The 12374-nt window shown below is 47.5% G+C and overlaps 2 protein-coding genes across 2 annotated transcripts in view; both read left to right on the top strand.

Moving 5' to 3' along the window:
* The window catches only part of LOC310634265 (aquaporin-5-like), a 381927-nt gene that overhangs the window by 266662 nt on the left and 102891 nt on the right, over positions 1-12374 (top strand). The gene's annotated exons all lie outside the window — the stretch shown is intronic.
* GALNT6 (polypeptide N-acetylgalactosaminyltransferase 6) overlaps positions 1-12374 on the top strand; it is a 75234-nt gene that overhangs the window by 42147 nt on the left and 20713 nt on the right. Inside the window, exons 4-5 of the mRNA XM_083352480.1 lie at positions 787-936; positions 3974-4208. Coding sequence (XP_083208606.1) covers positions 787-936; positions 3974-4208 — 385 coding nt within the window. The remainder of the gene's footprint in view (positions 1-786; positions 937-3973; positions 4209-12374) is intronic.

Here is a 12374-nt window from a genome sequence, read left to right as displayed (position 1 = left end):
ATAGTGGCCTTGCTGCTCTTGTTGTCCATAGTGAAGAAGGTTGTGTAACAGCGCTAGCATGTTCTGAACCGCTGGCTGAAGACCAGTGATACGAAAACATTTTCCAAATAATGGATAAGAAATTTGGGGAATGGGCAGCTATCAATTTAATGCTTTAATCATATGTTGCTGGTGGGTTATTTTGTTTTTGTTTTTCTGTTTTTGTTCCTTTGGTCATGGTGTGCTCCCCATTCCTGGATAGCAAGAATCATAGCAGATCTGGAGTGCAGCAAACTCTTCCACGGCATAATCTTGTGTCTGTTTGTTTGAAAGTATGGCAACCTGCTTTGAGGTATTTTGGCACCGCCCATCTCCCTCACAAACGGACTCTGGGTGGTGTACAATAAAATAGTAAAACATAAAAACAAAAGTTAAAATTTAAAAAAGAGGCAAAGCGTGATTTAAAACAATGTTAAACATTAATTAAAAGGAAAAGGGAGGGCTTTCAGGGCACCCACCAACCCCGTGGCCACATGCTCCTATGTGAACCGCAAGCAAGGCCGCACCACCATGTCTTCATATCTTTCTGAAAGGCCAGGCGTGTGGGGCCATGCCTCACCTCAGGGGGAGAGTGTTCCACACAAAGTGGGGACAAAGGCAGAGAAGACTCACTTCCTGGACCCTGCCAGTTAAAATTCTTTAACTGACAGAGTCCGCAGAATACTTTCCTGACCAAGAGGGATGGGTCAGTGTAATGATACAGTTCCATAGGTAACCTGGCCTCATGTTTGATGAATTCTTTTTCAGACTACTTGAAAGACGAGTTGGACAACTATGTGAAGCAATTGCAGATTGTCAGAGTTGTCCGGCAGTTGGAGAGGAAGGGCTTAATAACTGCCCGATTGCTTGGTGCCAGTGTTGCCATGGGTGATGTCCTCACTTTCTTGGATGCTCATTGTAAGTAATAATTCTCTTTGTTGATAAAGTCTGCCTTTTTTTTTCTTGACACGCAGTGCCAGTTCATAGACGTGTATGCGTTAATTCAGTGTCTCTCAACACATCTTAGAGTTGCCCAGGTTGAGAAACACTCCATTAATTGATTGGTCTACATCTTGGGTTGGTTCACAGAACCATATTCACCCCTTGATCACTCTCCATCCACCAAGGAGCAGCCCATGCGTGGAATGGGTAATGGCAGACTTAATGCTACCGATTCTTGATTGTTGTGTCAAACATAATGACTTCAGTGAAGTTAAACAAGTGGATGGCTCTTAAATGACCTAATTAACGGACTATACTAAAAAAGCAATTTTTTTGTTCAAGATAAAAGGTAAAGGTTGCCCCCACACATGCGTGCTAGTCGTTTCTGACTCTAGGGGCCGGTGCTCATCTTCGTTTCAAAGCCGAAGAGCCAGCGCTTGTCCTAGGACGTCTCCATGGTCATGTGGCCGGCATGACTAGACACCAAAGGCGCACGGAACGCTCACTCTTGTTACGCGGCACTCGGGATTCGACCTGCCAAACTGCCTACCTTCTGATCGACAAGCTCAGCGTCCTAACCCACTGAACCACCGCGTCCCTTGTTCAAGATGTAAAGTAATAAAAACTGCTTCTAACATGCTCAGATGCGGGTTGGATGCATCATCATTCAATATTTAATTGTAAAGGAAATGAAGCAGAGTTGCTAGGAACAGATGCATTCAATGCATTATTTACTTATTTAATGTTCATACAGGTGTCTCTGTCATGGAGATATGTTCTGTTTCTCTAGTATATAGTACGTGGCATAATAAAAAGAAACGCTTAGATAAATTTGATTCTCAGAATGTTCAGTATATTTACTTCAGCTATTTGTCTCTCCATTTTTACACCTCACACGATCTCTTCCCTCCATAAGTTCTATTTTTGTCCAAATTACTGAATGGCTCAATTTCTTTGAAAGATAGACTCAAGGGTCAGAAGGATGTTGACAGACTTTAGCATTGAGACCTATCCAATAAGATGCAGTCCAGTGCTGAAAACGTACGGTCCCGTACTTAGGCAGAAAAAACCAGATGCACAGCTACAGGACAGGCAGTGCCTGGCTGAACAGCAGTGCCTGTGAGAGGGATCTTGATGTCCTGGTGGACTACTGCTTACAGTAAGTATGAGTCATCAGTGTACTGCAGCTGCCAAAAAAAAAACACCAACCCAACCAACACAGTACTTTGCTGCATCAATAGTGGGATGGCATCAAGATCACAAGAACTGATAATACCCAGTAGTGAGACCACATTTGAAATACTGCACCCAGTTCTGGTTACCACAATTCAAAAAAGGATGCTGGGGGCCTAGAAAGAGTGCAGAGAAGAGCAACAAAGATGATAAGGGATCTAGAGGCTAAAATCATACAATTAACAGCTAAGGGAACTAAGTATGCTTAGCCCCCAATGAGAAGAAGGCTTAGGGGAGACCTGATAGCAGCCTTCCAATACTAGAAGGGCTGTCATAGGGAAGAGGGCGTCAATTTATTCTCCAAGGCACCTGAGGGCAGGACAAGATGCAATGGATGGAAGCTCATCAGAGGGAGACCCAACCTGTAAATGAGGAGGAATTTTCTGGCAGTGAGAACAGTGAGATCAATGGAACAGCTTGCTTCCTGGAGTCATTGGTGCTCCGTCGCTGAAGGTTAGACAACCATTTGTCCAGGATAGTATAAGGACTCTTGCCCTAGAACAGACATGTCAAACACAAGGCCCGGGGGCCAGATCCGGCCCGTGAAGTGGTTTCATGTGGCCCCCAAAGCCATCCTGGAAACAGTGAGGGAACGGTCCCTGCTGCCTTGGCCCTGGCCCAGAGACCCTCCTCCTGCCAGAGACCCCCAGATCTGTCCCACTCCTGCCCAGGCCCCCATAGGCACCCTTGATGCCAATGATGTAGAGCTGGCCATGCCCACCCAGTAGGCCATACGCACTCCAGCTGCGCCCACCCAGTAGGCCACGCCCACCCTGGCCATACCCACCCGGCCCCCTGAGGGCAACCACAATGCTGATGTGGCCCTCAATGAAATTGAGTTTAACACCCCTGCCCTAGAAGATTTCCAAGGTCCCTCCCAGCTCTATGATTCTATAATTCTATGCATTGAAATTGACATCTGGACACATTAATGCAAGTTTTCTTGGCAGCAATATGAAAGTGTTATGCCATTGTCTTTTTCTGGAAAGGCATTATTTATTTGTCAGGGGTAGGCAACCTTGGCTCTTTTATGACTTGTGGACTTCAGCTCCCAGAATTCCTGAGCCAGCCGTGCTGAGGGGAAAGGGAGAGGTTTCCAAGCTGAGCCAGGCTGGCTCAGGAATTCTGGGAGTTGAAGTCCACAAGTCATAAAAGAGCCAAGGTTGCCTACCCCTGGTCTAACCTATGGCCCAGGTAATTCCCAAACTGTTTATAATCCAAATACTAGTCAGATCTGGTCCTGGATGGATTCTGAGCGCAGAAAAGATCAGATGTCTCTTGTCCTGCAAATGCTAAGGCTATAAATAGTGAGGTTTTTAAAAGAAAATTGGGGGGGGGGGGTCCGTATGACTCTTCATGGTTGAAGTGAACATTATGAGACAAATATTTGCAGAGTAGCAGTTCCTGAGCATCAGGTATCGCTGAAAAACCGGAAAGTGAGTGCAGTATCCATCAGGCGCAAGTAACCAGGAACAGAAGTTTAGTTCAAAGCGCTTCAGGTTTATTACACACTATCTGTGCACAAGAATCTGATCTACTAATGGTCAAGCTAAATTAGACCTAGATAAAAGTAAATGTAATTCAAGGAGGGCTGGACTTAGGTCTCTTGTGGAGTCTCAGCAACTTCAAACCAATGACGCATTTGACCCCGCCCTCGGGTTCCCCCTGGTCATCTCCCACCTACAGCAACAACATTTGGAAATGGGCATTTTTAAAATGTATGTATTTTTTGTGGCATTGACATCAAGTGGTGTAGCAGTTCCTGTTTCTCTTTCCTCAGGTGAATGTTTCCATGGATGGTTAGAGCCTCTCCTATCACGCATTGCTGAAGAGCCCACAGCTGTCGTGAGCCCTGATATCACCACCATTGATCTGAACACCTTTGAATTTTCCAAGCCCATCCAATACGGGAAACAGCATAGTCGGGGAAACTTTGATTGGAGTCTGACTTTCGGCTGGGAGGCTATCCCTCAACACGAGAAGCAGAGGAGGAAAGATGAGACTTACCCAATTAAGTAGGTTCAAGATGAAAGTTTGATACCGTTGTCTCCGGGGGGGGGGGGAGTAATGGGTGGGAAGAGATTGTTTTTAAAAAGCACATTTTTCCAAAGCAAGACTTTCAGCTTTGGAAATTCTGAAACCGGTTACATACAAATTCTGTCTCTAAACCCCGCTGTAGAATTTCAATTCACAAAACAGGTAGCGTGGTATTTCTATTTTTGTCAGAAATTGGGAGCCTGGAATTTTGCCTGAACAAAGGTAGCTGGATGGCTTCAAGATTGTCTTGGATCTCTTAGTGCAGTCTTCTCTAAGCTGGATGCCATCCGGATGGGTGGGCTTCAGTTCCTAAAATATAAAATATTCTAAATGGTTACCTAATAGGAATGAGATGGAGATGCTGGGTTAGCCAAGGAAGTGCGTCTAGATGACTTATCATTTCACGTTAAGTGGCATCTGTATGGGACTAACAGGAAGAAAATACCTGAAGGTTTTCACTGAGATGTTCTGATCATCTTCGAATCAAAGTGGAAGGGATTGTTTTTTATCCATTGTGCCCAAGCTGGTTACCTTAGACCAGACATGTCAAACACAAGGCCCGGGGGCCAGATCCGGCCCGCGAAGTGGTTTCATGCGGCCCGTGAAGCCATCCTGGAAACAGTGAGGGAATGGCCCCCACTGCCTTGGCCCTGGCCCAGAGACCCTCCTTCTGCCAGAGACCCTCAGATCTGTCCCACTCCTGCCCAGGCCCCAATAGGCACCCTTGATGCGAACGATGTAGAGCTGGCCACGCCCACCCAGTAGGCCATACGCACTCTAGCCACGCCCACCCAGTAGGCCACACCCACCCAGGCCATATCCACCATGCCCCCTGATGCGGCCCTCAATGAAATTGAGTTTGACACCCCTGCCTTAGACTCTTGTCTTTCCCAAAGTTAAGAGTGGTGATGTGAGGAAACCATTATATGCTCAAAGCCTTTAGGTTTAGCCTCTGTTATCAGGTAACTGGATCATGCTGATGTTAATATTTCACAAAACTTGGATATAGTATCGTAAATTACAGTGACGGCTTGGTACTTGCAGGTATTATTTTTACTGCTCCCATTTAAAAACCAGAAAGAGCCTCGCCCGGCATCCCATGAGCCAAGCCTAATTAGACAGAATAATCATTTCTCTCCTCTGGTTGAAAGGAAACAAGAACAATGCCACAGGCAAGAATGAACCTCTCAAACTACAGATAAGGAATATCAAAGAAAGAAACTTTTTCTAACTTTTACCTCCTTTTGCCTTGCACTTCTGGGGATTAGTTAAAGCCCCCCGATGTGGCAGAAAAAGCAGAAATAATTCATGAAACCACAAATTAAACCACCTCTTCGCGTTTCATACTTCACAGTAAGCCACAGTTGCAATAAATAAACCGGTAACAAATAGTAATTTACTGCCCTAAAAGAAACAGTGGCTTATTCCTTGTTCCCATTTGCACATCATCGCACTAAACTGCAAAGAAAACCTGTAGTTTGTGCAATGTGTAAAGCCAGCTAGGAAGCTTTAATGAACAATCCAGAGATGTATCAGGCAGCATTTTCCCATACTAGAGCTCCTGAAGTCCAACTTTCCCAAGCTCCTTTTTTTACTGATCTGTGATCTGTCCTGGCTGAACTCTGCCTATAGAAAACCTTTTTTAATGGTTTAAGCTGGCTGTCAAGGTGGTGGTGGGGGGAAGGGGATGCAGCCTCCTCCTTGGACTCTTAGCAAAGGGTGGTTGTGATGAGCTTCATTCCTACAAATGAAAGAAGTTATTAAATCTCTTCAGGCTCCAGTCCGGTCTCGTTGCTTTGTGAAACTTCTCAGTAAGAAGTCGTTTCCTTTAATCTTTCAACTCTTTGTCTTAAATATCGGTCATCTCACTACCTCGCAAAGACCAGCCTGCATTTTTAAACTCTGTCCATACGTTTAGTTTTTTTAACAAAACACAACAAAGGGGTCGGCCGCTTGCATTGTGACAAAAGATTTGGGTTGAGCAGGAACAGGACAGGCGCATTCAGCTGGGACCTATTTAAGCAACAGCGCAATAGTTTAGCATTGTCACTACAAGCACTGGCAAGTCCGGTTCCCCAGGCCTCCCTCCCCACCCCACCCCCAGCCAGGTTTCTTCTGTTGAAGCCCAGAGAAGGAAACCAGAACCAGCCATGTCTACTTGTAAAGTAACTTGAATCCCTCAATATATTCCAAATATTCCTTGATGCATCCAAAGCTCCCCCACGTTCATATATGATGAAGAATTCATAGTTTGCTCGGCAAACAGTGTTTCATTGCCACCTTCTGGGACTATTTTGTCTTCCCGAACTAGTCCCAGGATTTCCTGGTGGTCTCCCATCTAAGGATGATTGAAGACCAGCTCTGCTTAGGTTTTCAAGACCAGCCAGAATCAGTCGGGCTGCTAGGTTTTTTTTATATTCAAGGTTTAATATAATCATTTAATTGTTTTAACTTTTGTAATTGTAGTATCGTTTCTTTTAAAAAACCTTGTGAACCGCCCTGAGTCCTACGGGAGAAGGGCGGTATATAAGTCTAATAAACTAAAAGGAAATAGGCGCTACTAGTGCCTTCATGGCCATCTCAGAGGGGAAGGACTGAACTGTACTTTGACACGGAAGGACTATACTGTGTATACATGATAACTTTTCAAAAAGCTAGAGGGCATATTATAAATCAAAGGCATAGACAGCTCAGGGCAGACTAGAAAAAGTCAATGGTTACAGCTAGCCCTCGACTTACAACAGTTCGTTTAGTGACCGAAGTTACAACGGCACTGGAAAAAAGTGACTCATGTTCATTTTTCACACTTACGACCGTTGCAGCATCTCCCTGGTCACGTGATTTACATTTGAATGCGTAACAACTGTGAAGTAGCCTAAGGACCACTCGGGACGACAGGCTAGTTAACAACAGGTTTATTAAGAGCAAGGCAAACACAGAATAACTTGTCCGGCTTTTATAGCCGGCAGCTGGTAGCGAGAACCAATCAGATGTGTTTAATTTGGCGCCGTGTCACACAGGGACCAATCCGCACCGTCTTCTGTTGACAGCTCCGGCTTCCGCATGGTTGGTGTTTTGACAGCCGCGAGCTGTCAGTGGTTGCGCCTGCGCTGTGCGGTGGACGCTTTGACAGCTCAGGCTTCCTCATGGTCCGGAGTTTGACAGCCACGAGCTGTCAGTGGTGGCGCCTGCGCTGTGCGGGGAACTTTGACAGCTGTCAAAGTTCCCGCGTGTTTTCCTGTCAGACGGCTTCTTTAGTTTATACCTTGTCGATGAATTATTGTTGAACTGTTTACATATATATCACACCCCTTACCCCTCCCCTGGCGCGTTTCTTCCCTCTTGGACGTTTGAACCTGCCCACTGATAGTCTTTTAGGTAGGTGGGTGGTCTTCGATTCCTGTTTGAGCGGCGAAGGGGTGGAGGCTGGTCTGGTTCTGGTTGTTCGTTTTGCTGTTCCTCTTCCTGGTTTGGAATAGGCAGCATTTCCGGTGGGGGTTGTATCTCGGCATTGTCTGGTTGCTCAGAATTGTGTGGTGGTTGTCTGGGTCTGAGCTGGTCAATATGGCGGCGTATGTTGCCATGTGCTTGCGTGGCTATAAGGTATGAGATGGGTCCCGTTTGTTTTATTACTGTCCCTTGGACCCACTTGTTTTTATCTGTGTATGACCGTGCCCATATCAATTGACCAGGGTTGAGTGTGCGGGTGGGGTGGGGGTGCTCTTTTTCTTCAGGATATGTGTCAGGGTGCAATCTGTCGAGTCTTGTTATTAGCCGCCTCCCCCATCTTAATTCAGCTGGTGATTTGCCCGTTGTCGTGCATGGAGTTGTGTGTTGTGACAAGAGGAACTGGCTGTGACGCCTCTGCCAATTCCCTTTAACGAATTTTTTTAAAGCTTCTTTTGTGGACCGTACCATAATCTCAGCCATCCCGTTCGACGATGGGTGGAACGGCGCCGACGTGACCAGCCTAATACAATTCTTCATAGCGAACATCTGAAATTCACGAGAGGTGAATTGAGGTCCGTTGTCTGAAACTATGGTGTCTGGAAGGCCGTGTGTAGCGAATATTTTTCGTAAGGCTTGAATAGTGGCTTCGGACGTTGTTTTTCTAAGGGGAGTGACTTCCAGCCATTTAGAATGGCTGTCCACTACAATTTAGAAACTTTGGCCCTGGATAGGTCCTGCAAAATCTATATGTATACGTGACCAAGGGTTCCTTGTAGTTTCCCATTTGTGGATTGGCGCTTGGGGTGGCTCGTTCCTGGTCGCTTGACAGGTATAACACCCACCCACATACTTTTCTATTTGTTTATCTATGCCTGGCCACCACACATAACTTCTAGCCATCGCCTTCATCTTTACAATGCCTGGGTGTCCTTCATGTAAAATGTGTAATGTTTGGTCTATGTTTTTCTCTGGTATGATGACCCTATTTCCCCACAGTAGGCATCCTCTATGTGTTGAGATCTCGTTTTTTCTGTTAAAATATGGTTGGAATTGGGTTTGTGGGTTTTGAGCTGGCCACCCTGTTGTGGCCCATTTGAGGACTCTGGTGAGTACTTTATCTTTAGCTGAATTACTGGCTATAATGTTTGCAGTCAAGGGGCATTCTGGAAGTTGGGATATTGCTAAAATCTGACCGGCAGGGGCTGGGTCTGAGTCTATGTTTTTCATGGGTAGTCTGCTGAGGCAGTCAGCGTGTCCTAATTCTTTACCTGGTTTATGTATTAGTTGATAGGAATAGGCTGCTAAGAATGTTGACCATCGTAATATTCTCGGAGAGAGAATTTGTGGAGTAGTTTTATTCCAAGTGAATATGCCTAGCAGGGGCTTGTGATCCGTAAATATAGTAAATGGTCTTCCATACAAATAGTCGTGAAATTTTTTGACCCCTGCTACTATCGCTAGGGCTTCCCTGTCTATTTGTGCGTAGTTTCTTTCAGCTTTGGTCAGAGTGCGTGAATAGAAGGCTATGGGTCTTTGTGTACCGTCCTTGAATAGGTGACTTAACACAGCCCCGATTCCATAGGGAGAGGCATCACAAGCGATGCCTATAGGGGTGTCTTCTCTGAAAAGGGTGATAGTTGAGCTGTGACAGATAATCTTTTTTAACGATTGGAAACTATTTTCATGTTCCTTGGTCCAGGACCAAGCTGTGCCCTTGTCCAGGAGCCTATGCAGAGGCTCCGCAATAGTTGCTTTATGGGGGATGAAGGCATGGTAAAAGTTTAATAATCCTAAAAAGGATTGAAGCTCTTGCTTATTCCTAGGGCTGGGTGCGGTTTGAATAGCCTTTAGTTTATCTGTGGTGGGGTGGATGCCCTGGCTGTCAATTTTGTACCCTAGGAATTCTGTAGATGTGACTCCAATAGAGCACTTTTCACGCTTAAGTTTGAGGCCGGCTTTTCTGAGCCGGCTCAGCACAGCTGACAGCCTGTCAGCTAAGCTAGCTTCGTTTTCCCCGGCGATGAGAACATCGTCGAAATAGGGGCAGACCCCGGGTATTCCCTTCAGGGTCTTCTCCATGATACCCTGAAAGATACCCGGGGCTGCCGATATGCCGAATTGGAGCCTCTTTACTTTAAAGGCACCGCGGTGGGTGACAATAGTCTGAGCTTCCGCGGTGTCGTCAGTGACAGGCAGTTGCAAATACGCCTGCGTGAGATCAAGTTTGGCGAAAATGGCGCCAGAGCGGATGGAAGCAAATACGTCCCTTACCGCTGGCACCGGGTAAGCATGGGGGCTGAGGGCTAAGTTGAGTGTCGCCTTATAGTCTGCGCACACTCTCACGTCACCATTAGGTTTAATTGGGGTGACAATAGGGGTCTCCCATGTTCCCCCCTCTGTTGGCTCCAGCACCCCTAGTCCTATGAGGCGATCAAGTTCGTTTTCAATTTTTTCTTTAAGGGCAAAGGGTACCCTCCTAGCTCTTATTTTAATTGGTTGGATTGCTGGATTTAGCTGCAAGGAAATGGGGGGACCGGTATACTTTCCTAAAGTGCCATCGAAGACGTCGGCATACTTGTCGCAAACGGCTTCCAGGCTGGGTGCTTGAATGGTATTTACCCCCGTTAAGGCGATTCCTAGTGGGCCGAACCAGTTTAGCCCTATCAAGTTGGTACGGTTCCCTGGCGTAACTAAAACCTCTAAGGGACCCTGGAACCCCTTATACTGCACTACGACCTTAGCTCTCCCTTCCAGAGGAATGGGGGTTTTCTGGAAATCAGCTAGGTGAACCTGGGTTTGTCTTAGGGGAAATTGTTCTTGGCCTTGCTGACAGATCTCCTGGTATGTTGTTAGCGAAATTAAGGAGACTGCTGACCCTGAGTCCACTTCCATATGGCAGGGCACCCCCTGAATTTTGACCCAAATCTTAACCTTGGAGCTTATGCTGTTTACCCTGTCAATTGTCTCTACCAGGGGCCCTGGTGGGGTTTTTCTGCTGGCCTGGGCAGCCGGCCTACCTGGGGAGTTTGCCTCCACATCATTGATGTTGTCCCGGCCCTTGCTGCGGCACACCGGCTTGATGTGGCCAGTCTTCCCGCAATTGTGGCATTTTGCGTTTCTAAAACGGCAGCTTCCTCGGGCATGATTGCCCCCGCAGCTGGCACAGGCGGCTCGTTGCTCGTAACGCGGTGGCGGCGGAGGGGGGTTCCTGGACCTACGGCGGTCCGACTTGTCGCCTCTCCTCGGCTGCCGGCGCTCCATTCTGCGCTGCAGGGCTTCTCCATCGGTGAAATCCACCGACTCTCCGCTGTCGCTGAAGGTTGCGCTTTCTTGATAGACGGTCGCGGGGCTCTCTGGGGTCGTGTTTGCCGGCTTCTTCTTGTGGCTGTGCTCGTAAGCCATGATCTCTCTGGTCAGCTCTGCCAGGCTCATGTCAGGTTTGGATGTTAGTTTCTTCTGTAGCCTCTCGTCCCTCAGACCGATCACCACCTGGTCTCTGATGCGGTCTTCCAGGTCGGGGAAACAGCAGTTCCGTGCGGCGTGTCTGACCCCGGCGATGAACTCGTTAGCGGGCTCGTCCGGCCGTTGTTTCTGTTGGGCGAATTGCACCCGCCAGTACAGTTCTGAACGAGCCGGCATGTAGTACTTGTTCAGCTGGTCCACCAGGTCCGCGTAGGAGACTTCTGTGATGGGCACCGGGCTGAACAAGCCGACGGCTGCATCGTACACTGGAGGTCCGCTGATGTACAGCAGAGCGGCGGCCTTTGCTCTGTCGTCAGTGATTTTACTGACGAGGAGGAATCCCTCGACCTGGCCAAGGTGTGATTGCCATCTCTCGGGATGGCGGGTATCGAATTCCCTCACACGGCCGAAGTTTGCCATGTCGTCCGGTCCTGGGTTGCTCCGATGGAAGTTAAAACTTCCGTGACAGCTCTTGCCGGGAACTCTCTTCCTCGGCCGTGACTTCAGCTCCGGAGCTATCCCACCTTCGTCGCCAGTGAAGTAGCCTAAGGACCACTCGGGACGACAGGCTAGTTAACAACAGGTTTATTAAGAGCAAGGCAAACACAGAATAACTTGTCCGGCTTTTATAGCTGGCAGCTGGTAGCGAGAACCAATCAGATGTGTTTAATTTGGCGCCGTGTCACACAGGGACCAATCCGCACCGTCTTCTGTTGACAGCTCCGGCTTCCGCATGGTTGGTGTTTTGACAGCCGCGAGCTGTCAGTGGTTGCGCCTGCGCTGTGCGGTGGACGCTTTGACAGCTCAGGCTTCCTCATGGTCCGGAGTTTGACAGCCGCGAGCTGTCAGTGGTGGCGCCTGCGCTGTGCGGGGAACTTTGACAGCTGTCAAAGTTCCCGCGTGTTTTCCTGTCAGACGGCTTCTTTAGTTTATACCTTGTCGATGAATTATTGTTGAACTGTTTACATATATATCACAAACTGACTCACCTTTATGACTGTCACAGTGACCCAGAGTCCTGTGGCCTCTTTTTGTGACCTTCCGATAAGCAAAGTCAGTGGGGAAGCCAGATTTCACTGAACCGCCGCCCGACTAATTTAAGAACTGCAGTGATTCACTTAATGAATGCGGGGAGAAAAGTCGTAAAATGGGGCAAAGCTCACTTAACAACTTTCTCCCTTAGCAACATAAATTTGGGGCTCAGTTGTGGTCGTAAGTTGAGAACTACCTGT

This window comes from Vipera ursinii (assembly GCF_947247035.1).
Source record: "Vipera ursinii genome assembly, chromosome: 2".
Lineage (NCBI taxonomy): Eukaryota > Metazoa > Chordata > Lepidosauria > Squamata > Viperidae > Vipera > Vipera ursinii.
This window is presented reverse-complemented; position numbering and strand designations above follow the sequence as displayed.